The following is a 10,962-nucleotide window of genomic DNA, read 5'->3' as shown; positions in this document are numbered from 1 at the left end:
CCCCCCCCCCCCCCCCCCAACAACTGCACACAAGGACTCTTTCCCAACTCACCGATAGGCTGCTTTGGCTCGACTGTCCCACTGAGCTGATCCCCTGGTCCTGCGTGGAGCACCATGAAGCTCAACCTTTAATCTCCTAAACGATCCTGGACCTAAGAGGATCAATACTCATTTTCAGGGAGCAGCATGATCCCTTAATGTAGTGTAGGATGGCTGCTTATCCCTCACTGTCCACCCTCCATTCCTCAGTTTTAACTCCCTCTAGCAAGAGCAGGAGTTGGCCTTTCATTTTATGGCCAAGTTTAGTTCAGACAATATCTTGGTTTTATTTCTGATATAATTTTTCAGGTGAATAGCACCTGTATGTTGTCTTCAGGGGGGCTTTATGAATAAAGTGGCTCTGCCTTTATTAGCTGAGGTTCAGTTTCAGTGTGAAGAGGATGTTTTTTTAATCAAATTACATTAATGTCTTGTAATTGACCTGTGACCCTGCTTTAATCTAAATTATAGGAAGCTTGCATGTGTCTAACAACTTAACCAGCTCTGTGTATTTCACATTTGCTCCAGCACAAAATACACAGAGATTTGCCAGAGAAAATAAATCACCCAGTTTTAGTCCAGTTGCTCTGAAACACATCAGAGATGTCTTCGGGCAATTTCGTATTAGTAGTGGTCGTATAATTGTTATTCTTTTTTTTTTCCACAGACGCTGAAAAATGACTTCATGCTAATAGCGGTGTGATCCAAGGAAAATGGGAAAGATCGGACTTTCCATTGGATAACAAGCATCCTATTTTTCCAGGCTCAGTGTGCAAGGGAGCACCGCTACAACCGCACAGTTAGCTGAGCGTCTCATCATTGATCTTTGCTGATGCAGACTGTTTCTGGGGCCTTTTTCATCAGGGAAGGGAGTGAGAGAGAGAGAGAGAGAGAGAGAGAGAGAGAGAGAGAGAGAGAGAGAGGGCACCCTCCCCCTTGTCCCTCTCAGAAAGGCTGTCTATTGGTAGAAGAGGCCACCTGGAGCAAGTTTGGAGGTGTTGTTTATGCTAAAGCTATTACTCTCTGTCTGGGCTGCCTGCCCTGAGAGCTGGGCTGCTCTGCTGCTACTGAATTATTCACCCCAGAGATCTGCCATCCTATGTATACAAGCTGTCACATGTAGCTGAATGATAAGCTGATTGTCCAGCAATTAGGAGTTTGTTACTTGAGTCTGTAAATAGAGATTGATATCAAATTGTTGTGTGAATGGTTAAATGATGAAATCTTGGATGTGTAATACAAATATATTGTAGAAAGTCAGAAGTCAGAGTGGCAACTTCTGCTTGCTCTTTAAATCACTTCCAGTGATTACAAAATGTCATGGCCCCATTAAACAGTCTTCCTTGATGACGGGACTCCCAACTTGAGGCAAAACTGGGTTACACAGTCTAGCTGCCACAATAGACTGAATGATGACAACATCTAACATACCAGAGGTCCAGGCACCAGAAACCTTATAGTCATCTGCTTCAGGAATAGCCACAGCCTTGCAGCAACTGCTGCTCCTCTGACCTATAATTGCATGTCATGGGACCTCAAACATTATTTAATTCTGCGCTGAGTTTATAAACTTCATCTTTCTTGACACTACAACTTTCCAGAAGAATTCACCTCAAACATGTGATCCTGGATTTTTTTTCTCTGTTTACACAGAGCCCACTGTGATAAACTGATGTGTGTGTATATGTGTGTGTGTGTGTGTGTGTGTGTGTGTGTGTGTGTGTGTGTGTGTGTGTGTGTGTGTGTGTGTGCACGTACTGAGGTTTAGGTCTGATTGGACGCAGTCTGAACCTGCTGACTGTGCTGGCATGTCTGCATCCTCTTCATCACCGCTGCAGTGAGCTCGACTCAGGAGAACAGCAGGGTCTTTCTTTAGGTGGAGGATTGAATCAGTGATGACAGTCTCATGACCTCTTCCTCTCTGTAACACACACACACACACACACACACACACACACACACACACACACACACACACGCTCTGGCTGTTGCACTGCTATCCTACTGTGCTTCACACACATGACACAAACAACAGGTTGTCTGGTCAGTCAGGTAGCAAAATGTCATATTTGAAGTGCTTATCATATCATAGTGTGCACTGATGAAAGAATAATTAATATTCCACTAATTGCGATTCCACTGAATGTGACAAATTACCAAATGCAGCACAATATTACTTTATCAAAAACTATTTTTAGGACAAAAAAAAACAATTAAATAATGAATTATCAAATTTCCGATTTGCAACATGTTCAGGTAAACAATTAGTAAGAAGTACAGTAGGTAGTTTGCATGTTATAAGGGATGTAAACTAACACACCTCCTCATCACTATGCTACCTTTTACTTAGTACTATAAAAAAACAGAATAAAAAGCTGAATCATACGTTTTAAGTGCAGGACACATTACTAATAGGCTGGGCAGGTACATCATTCATGCGGTCATCCCTCTCTTCCAGTATCTAGAATAAATGGTACTGGCAACGTGGGTCGGGGAGGTGTGGGAAGGTGATGTCGTAAAACTGAGTGTCGTAAACCAGGTGCGGAGAAGGGGAGGTGAAGGGGAGGGAGGAGGAGGAGGGGGGGAGAGGGGGTGAGAGAGGAGGTGACTCTCCGGCAGCATTTAGACACAACGAAAGGATCATGGCGGATGGCCCCAGGTGTAAGCGCAGAAAGCAGGCGAACCCGAGGAGGAACAACGGTGAGTAAAACTACTTCCGACGCGGAGCTTTTCTTTCGGGGAGACGGTGTAGAGGCTGTTCTGTCTCCCGGTAATTTCAGCGAAAAGTTTGGCAGCCCGTAAGTCCAGTTTTTAGCAACAGAAAGTGCTGGGAAGTAGCAAGTGAGCGCTGTATTACAGCCCTATGTGGTGTACCGTTATACCTGGGTCGCGTCTCTCCCTCCGCCTAGCGGTCCGCTGCACCCGAGACCGTTACACGCACCTCACCCGTAATAAGTGGACCAGCTTTTGTCTCCACTTAACACCTCTTTATTAATTTTTAATACACTTTGAACCTCTTTATAAACTCTACATTCATTGATTTAGTGACATTCTGTCGAGTTTTTGAGCCCACCACCAAACTCGGACCTGTTTAGTGGGGAGACAGGCTACCTGATTGTTATTGCGGACCTCGACAGACTGCTTGAATAAAACAATTTGAGCCGGAAAAACATTAGAAATAACTGTGCTTTAGTTCAAAACGTCGTGAAATTAATTTCTGTTTTTTTAAACATTTGGAAAACAACTGTTTGGTTTGTTCTTTCTCTCTTTCGCTCACTCGTAGCAGGTAGCGACAGGACACTGTTGCTGCACTGCCAGAGTTGACAAAACGTATTTTTTATGATTTAATCCTGCCTGTTGTATGTTTCAGATTAGGTTTACATTAACGCCGATACCTTTCTAATGTTTTAAGACAGGAAAGGGGAGAAATAGGTGCTGTTGTGTTGAAGCACCTCTTCAGCGTTTCTCTTTCTTTCTTCAATCTCCAAGTTATTACAGTGGTTCAGCTCAGGGTTCAGTGTTTTATAACAAGAGTCTTTGACTGTAAAGTAACGACAGAAAGCTATGTAGAAACATGGATGAGGTGACTGAGGTTCCGGAGAACGAGGAATATCTCACGCGCTGTTTGTCTGCCCATATAAGGACAGCGGATACTCTCCAGTCGCGCGCTGGGAATCCTGATTCTTGTATGACCGTGGACGCGAGCGAACCTTTAAACACACAGTTTTTCTTTTTTCGTATGTTACTACTTATTTTAACACAGCCTGAATAGCAATAATACAAGTGGCTACATTTTCTGCGTTCCATTGTTTCGGTATTGAAACCACGTTATTGCTGCGTGAAAATGTTGTTTATATGGTTACAAAGTAGCCGACAGGATTCTCTTCAAGACGGGACACTTTGTTACCAGATTTCTCCATTGTTTGTAGAACACATGTAATTTTATTTTGAAGGGAGATGTAAATGGTTTTTGCGAGTTGTTAACGTGTTTTCCTGCTACGTCTTACACCGCTGTGAATCCATAGAGTGACAATTTACCATGGCTTTTACTCATCATGATTGTTATAAAGAGAAAGCGATCTTGTGCCGTGTCTATCACAGCAGTCATGCTCATGTGTTGTGCCACCCAGTGTAGCTCAAAGGAACTGGGGTAACGCTGGAAATTCAGCGTTATTTTGTGGAGCATCAAAAATAGGATGGACGAACTCGCTTAGTAAGAGCCGATAGTTTATGTGGGGCTAGAAACAGGAATCAGTGTGAAGCCAGATGCAACAAAATGTGTTTACTGGTGCGGGTTGGCGGTCGTGTGGATACCCGATGAGTGATGTGAAAAGTGGCATGTTTTTTTTTAATGGGTGCTATCGATGATTTCCACCGTCATTTCTCTTTTTCATGAGGTGTGTTCAGCTTTGCTTTTCGTTCCTGGAGCGTGTGTGCAGCGAAATATGTATAAGGTGTGGACACACCTCAGATAACGGTCCTGCTGTCAAGGTGTGGATATTTCTCTGCCTCGTGAGAGAAAGAGAGTCTCACTTACTCTGGAATCACTTCAGCATGTCTACCTGTGATTCATTCCCTTTTCTGTTTAACTTAACGGGGTTTCATTAAACTTTTTCCTGTAGTGATCCTATTGATATTTAAAGTCACATCCGTACCCAAACAGATGGATTCCCTGTTACGTCGCCCCATTTGCTTCAAAGGACCGTCAATGTGTGCTTTAAAGTCCTCACTCCTGACAGGGCTGGTGATCTGTCATGTAAATCAACTTCTCTGTGTTTTAAGAGAATTTCTCAGTACAGTTAGACTGAAGGCTGTTGCTGCTGCTGCATGTCTTCATAGACGTGATTATAGTTGGCATGGGTAAAAAAAAAACTTTAAATAGCCATTGCTTGGGCTCTTATAATTAAGCAAGTCCTTAAGTTGTGCCCAGCTTGTTATGGTCAGTGGCTTTGCCAGGTCTCTGGCTAGCAGGGGGAGCTGAGATCAAGGTGAGCTACATTCCCCGCTGTAAACAGAGAGGTGTTAACAGCCTGCAGGATGACAGGTGTTTGCAATCGGCAGGATACTACAGCTTCCTTTGTCGCTTCTCCCCAGTCAGCTTCCCTTAGGAATAGCAGCCGTTCCCTGCAACGGTAATTTAACACAGCAATTTGGGAATAGAGGAATGCACCCAGTATTAACATTCTTTGCAAAAATAAACAGGGCTGTGCTGGGACAGCTTTGTACCCATGCTCGGGAGCAGGAGTCAGTGTTATGAAGACACTTTGAAATGAGTGTGCACACAGGTAGCTAGGATTTCTATTTATTTGACAGTATCACAAGAGTCATTTGTCACATCCCCTAATCTGTCTTTCTGTCTCTTTCTGAGGTACACTCACATTCACACTTACATCTTGATGAATCACGCATCAAATAAGGAAAATGAGGTTGTGGGCTTGGCACTTGGCAACAACTCATGTAATGTGGAAGAGCATGTTTATTGGCCTGGTAAAACTACACTTAAACTATACTTAGTGCCCTGGACTCACTCACCCTGTCTAGAAACTATAGAATACAGCCACATGCTGTGAGCTAGTGGGAGAATAATAAAAAATAATGGTTTAGCTGTAGTTACAGTTTGTTTGGTGAAACAAGCAATGTTTTGGGCTACATTGAAGCCTTCGGAGGAGGTGGAGATTGGCTCTGTAGGTCCACATGCCACTTCAATTCTTTAAAAGACATCTGTTTACATTTAAAAGGTCCACCCCTGTTGTGTGAAGAGTTTAGCAGAAGAGGAAATTTTTCATTTATCTCACAGCTTTTCACCAACTTCCTCAGCAGCTTCATTTGAAAGTGCCAAGTAAGAAGAAAATCCCCCGCCTCTGCTCTCTCTTTCTCTTTCTGTCTCTTCCCTCTCACTCCTCCTTCCAGAGCCTGTCCTTTATTTCGGGGAGGAGGGGTTAAGACACAGTAGCCAGGGGTGCTGTTGATTGCCCCCTGACCTGGGCACCCATGCGTGCCTAGAGTATGACTTCACTTTCCCCCTCCCTGTGCCATTGTGAGGCTTCCAGCATGTCCAATTGTGTTTGTGTTTAAGTCTGTTCAATGAAAGGGGAAGAGAGGAGCTGAGAGGGGGGGTATAGCTTTTTCTCTGCTCCCTCCTTCTCTCCATCCATTCCTTCCTGACCCCTTAAACTGTGGGCTCCATGTTCCCTGCGGAGTCAAAAGGGGGGTGGGGTGGGGGGTTGGAGAGAGTTGGTGAGAAATGGCTGAGGTGACTAAAGAATTTTACAACAGGTGACAACTGTGGGACTGGTGCTGGCCAATGAAAAGCATGACACATATGACTGCGATCTTGTAGATCTGTATGGAGCTTAGGATCAGAACTAGATGTATGTAATGCTTCAGATGTACATGAGCAAAAATAGCCCATGAGAATCTTACAGCCTGTACAGGTAAAGCTTACAACCTCTTTCATTTCCCATGTGGAAAAAAGTTGTGCTTCCGGTTGAGCTTCATCCCTCAACACGTCCATCAGGGTGGGAAAAAGCCTGTCTTCATCTGACTGTTAAGCAGAATTAAAATTATGTGATGTACAACCACACTCCCACCTCTGTTAAGGCAGCTTAATGATTAGCTGCTCCCATGGAGGCTGAGAGCATTAGCCTATAAAAAGGTAAAGAAGGGGTTTTAAACCCAGAGTCAGTTTCAGTAACCCCCTTAACTGCGCTTGGATGTGCTTTATTGGGGTTTGTGTGGCTGAATGCTTAAATGAACCATTGTGTGTTCAGGCTTTAGTGAAAAAGCCTGAGGAGAAAGAGCCTAGTTACCTTTGCAGTTTGCCTGCTCTACCTCATACACTTTCAGTGGCCAAAGAAAAGGCCCATTCAGCGGGCCCGGCATGGGGAGGGAGAGCCCTTTTCACACTCGGCTTGTGGGAAACTTCTCCTCCATACTGTGCATGCCATTTGCATATGACCCATTCTTTTCCCAAAGGTCCCTGCGAGGGAGGAATCCATGGAACGTTCGCAGAATTCATCAAATCCCTCTCTCACACGGCCCTCGGGCTCTCAAGGGCCTGCGTTGCAGCACTCTGGGTGACATTTTTGTCTTGGAAATGTAGCTTACGACTGCATCACGCTTGCTCACCATAACGTTAACACATGCGCATCCCGGTGGCATTTCTGTCCCGTGTATTTTAAAGTGACAATGTGTGCTACCAAGTGCGCTGTTTTTAATGTCAGGGTGAAGGCTTAATTTGGCACAGAAGGCAGGAGTTTCCCTGACTCCCCAGCATGGGCCAGGAGGGGTCCATCTGCATGACAGGACAATGTGATGGGGCCCGCGTGCCTTGGAGGCTCCCTAACCGATGATGACGCAGCCACCCACAGATGGCCAGCACTGTCCCTGAAAGGACAAAAATATCTGGAGTTGCTGAGTCTGGTGGGTGGGATGAATGGGGTAGGGGGTAATACAAGGATGAGGCGGTGGGAGCTTGTAGCGACGCGTCGGCTCAGTGAACTGGACAAAAACTCAACCGTTGCTCTGGAGCAAAATGTGTTCCCCCAGAATAGCAGCGTGTGCTGCTTCTCGCCTGCATGGAAGATCATTTAGGTGCTGTAATAACCAGAGCTGATGCCTCCACACGACACAGCTTGTGGAGTGGCATCCATACTGACACGCTTGTTGTTGCTGATGTCATTGTGTTGGTCTGCAGCTCCTCTGACAGCCTTCAACCTAAACATTGAAAGTGATACAGAATGTATTTGTAGCAGTGCAGTGCAGTGTAGGGAGGAGAGCTCAGTTAAGTGTATCATGTGAGCTAACTGAGCAGAAAAGCCTCTTCTCTGAGTCTCACTGAGTCATGGGCAGACAGGTGTGTTTGCAAGATGACTTCAACCTTATGAACTCCAACTTCTTTTCTTCACTCCTCTTTTCTTTTTGTTCCTTGTTGGACAGGTGTGGTGATGAGAGATAATATTCTCTAGTAGTGTGTATACTCAGGGGAGAGATTACCTCTAAATTGCCATCCTGGTGGAGGTAAATGTTGTGTATAGTGTGCTCCACGCTGTCTGTTGATGTGTGTTTTTAATCATGTATTTGGTGGCTGCTCTTTAGGCCCACAGTGACTGAGACCCTTTGGGTCTGTCTGCAGACCCCTCCTCACTCCCCCATCATCACCACTACCTCCTTCTTTCCCTTCCCGCCCATCTATCCCCTCCTCTCCTCGTGGTCCTCAGTGGAGCGGTTAATGAAAAAGACTGGACTGACACAATAAGCAGAAGGCGGGCCCAGTGAGGGGCACTTATGCTAGCTTGTGTTTGTGGCAAAAACCCAAACCTCTGCTGTAGCGTCACCCCAGACCACCTGACTGTCATCTTGTCATCTTTTAATTGTTGTCTTTTTTGACATAAATGTTGGACGTCCAGTCTCTTTTAAATGTGCTTGACCTTATTATAGTCCCACCATGTCTCTGTCTACAGGGATGAAATTAGATGACATTAGATGAGGAGTAATCCGCTGCCATGTATTGTCCTTTGAACGCAGCCGAGTGGCTGGCTCTTTGCCAGGCCGTTATGATGATCATATTGATTTTCCTCTCCGTAGCACACAGAACTGATAATGGCACTCCTGAGGGGGTACGCATTCATATTCACATACTGATCCCAGTCGTCCCATGGGCCACGGTGACTAACAAATCGAGTGCTTTTCTTTTCCCCCAAGCCTGTGCGTTGAGCAAGGCTAGGTTAGCCCTGTGACAGCTCCTGCAAAAAAAAAAAACCTTAGTCACCCTGTTTGTTAGTCAGAGAGAAGGCTGGCCGCTATGCTGAATGTCAACATGGATAAACATCCACACCGGATTAATGAGAGGAGAGTGGCCAGCCTGAAAACAGAGGGAGGGCAGAAGAGAGGGAGGCATGGAGCATCCGCATCGCCCCATTTAACCCATGAACGTTTTGTTGAGCTCCCCATGACCCAGCTAGTGTGACCTAACCCAAGGAGGCAGCCAAGCCTAGACACACTCATTGACTGTTATGAGAAAGGAACTACATTATGTCAGTGAATGAAGCATACAAAAGGTTCATGAACAAAAGGTAAAGGACATAGGAACAGCTTTATATGTAGCCTGGACTGAACTGATACTGTGTCTCCAGAGCAGTAAACAGATTTAAACAAAGCTTTTTTTAGGGGGTAGTTACAGTATTTACTGTATTTCCTCACTATGTTAGTGTCTTGTTTTCATACAGTTCTGTGGTGCCTGACGTTTGTATGTGGTTTCATCGGGTTCCTCATTGAAGAGACTCAACAGGCCTGGCTGCTGCTGTTTGAGAAGTACCTGTCACTGAATGAAGGATGCATCTACATCCGTGCTTTACAAACAGTTAATTCCCCTGTTACATCACTCCATATGTTGCCTTACTTCTGCCACCTGTTATTTCTTCTATTTCAAATATTTTTTTTTTGGTAGATATTTTTTTTTTTTACAGACAGTCTCTTTGACTGTGGGAACAGGAATTAAGGTCGTGACTTTTGACCTGTCTCAGCGCACCTATCCTGGCTGCCAGCGTTCAGGTGTTTACAGTTAAAACACACTGGGGGCCTCCCCAAGCACACTCCATAAATATGTGTGTGGGTGTAATGTGTGTGGGTAGTGAAGGGAAGGGAGTAGATACCTTTGAATCTCCATAACCAGGCGATTGTGCATCTGTCTTCTTACTCATGCTGACAGGGCCCTCCCCTCTCTTGTTACGCTGGCACCAGAGCTTTTGCCTGCAAGTCAATGAAGCATGGCCTTTAATTGATCATGTTTGAAGTTGAACGACACCATTAATTAGTGCTTGCTCATCACTTGTTTGTTTGTTTTCTCCTACTGTTCCCATCATAACACCCATCATTAGTTGTGTGATGTCTTAGCTGAATGCCATCAACAAAGCTATCAACTCACTTCTTTGACCCTTTATTCTCTCTTTCTCATTAAGCGTCTCACTCTTTGGCTCTGTCTTGAGTCCTATGCATCTTTCCTTTTATTTTCGCTCTGTCTTTCTTTCTCTCATTCCTCTCTCTGGCAGCTGCTTTGGCTCCAACACCAGCAGGTGCTGTAGGCATGCAGCAACTCAGCTATACAGCGCTCATAAATAACACCTGACAAAAGTATGAGAAAGCCAGAGCTACAGCCGGAGTGAGGGAGGGAGGCAGAGATTGAAAGTTTCCTCTGGCAGGAGAACAGGGTGTGGCGCACGGTCAAATGCTGGCCTTCTCAAGAAGGACATGTTCAGAATAGAAAGAGAAAATGTGAGAGCAGAGTAAAGAGGAGGAATGTGTGATTTTTTTTTTTTTTTTACTGTGAATGTGTCGCCTGTTCTTCTGAAGTTGGAGCGCCTCCTCATTGCCAACTTTTCAATAAACCCCTTTCATGCAAATTTCTAGTAAATGGATCTTTTTAAACACAAGGCTGGCGCTAAGTGACTGGTTAAGGAGGAACTTGAATTTGAAGGAAGGGCGCGTTATCTTTTCTGTAATTAGGATGTAAGAGCTTGGAACAATGTTAATTATGCTCTAAAAGCAAATGAAGAGGTCAGGAAAGAAATTATATGCACACTTTTATAATCATCATGAGTAATGAACCAGCACTCGGAATAAATGAACCCATAAATCAAGGACTATTAATGAACACAGCTCAAAATCAAATCGAGGCTGTCTCTTTGCCATTTTATGGACTTCAAATCCACCAATGCAAGACACACATCCTGTCTCATCAGAAGCTATCGATCAGCTTCTCAGGGCGAAGGTTAGTTTGTCATTTTCTCTTGCCTCACCGTGAACAAAACCAGGAAGTGTGTGAGAGATTACGGCCCAGGATGCAACCTGAAAGCCCTTTATCTCTGTGAAAACAAGAGGCTTCCTGCGGCCCTGCTCCCATCCAGGCCACCACAACCCCCCCCC

At 44.9% G+C, this 10,962-nt stretch overlaps 1 protein-coding gene across 1 annotated transcript in view; it reads left to right on the top strand.

The window, feature by feature from the left end:
* Nucleotides 1-2,631: 2,631 nt before the first annotated feature.
* Nucleotides 2,632-10,962, top strand: part of zeb1b (zinc finger E-box binding homeobox 1b) — a 48,972-nt gene continuing 40,641 nt past the window's right edge. Inside the window, exon 1 of the mRNA XM_023409004.2 lies at nt 2,632-2,739. Within this exon, the coding sequence (XP_023264772.1) occupies nt 2,682-2,739 (58 nt within the window). The 5' untranslated portion in view covers nt 2,632-2,681. The remainder of the gene's footprint in view (nt 2,740-10,962) is intronic.

Source organism: Seriola lalandi, unplaced genomic scaffold (assembly GCF_002814215.2).
Source record: "Seriola lalandi dorsalis isolate HSWRI2012SDOR001 ecotype SW California unplaced genomic scaffold, Sedor1 jcf7180002054378, whole genome shotgun sequence".
NCBI classification, from domain to species: domain Eukaryota; kingdom Metazoa; phylum Chordata; class Actinopteri; order Carangiformes; family Carangidae; genus Seriola; species Seriola lalandi.
This window is presented reverse-complemented; position numbering and strand designations above follow the sequence as displayed.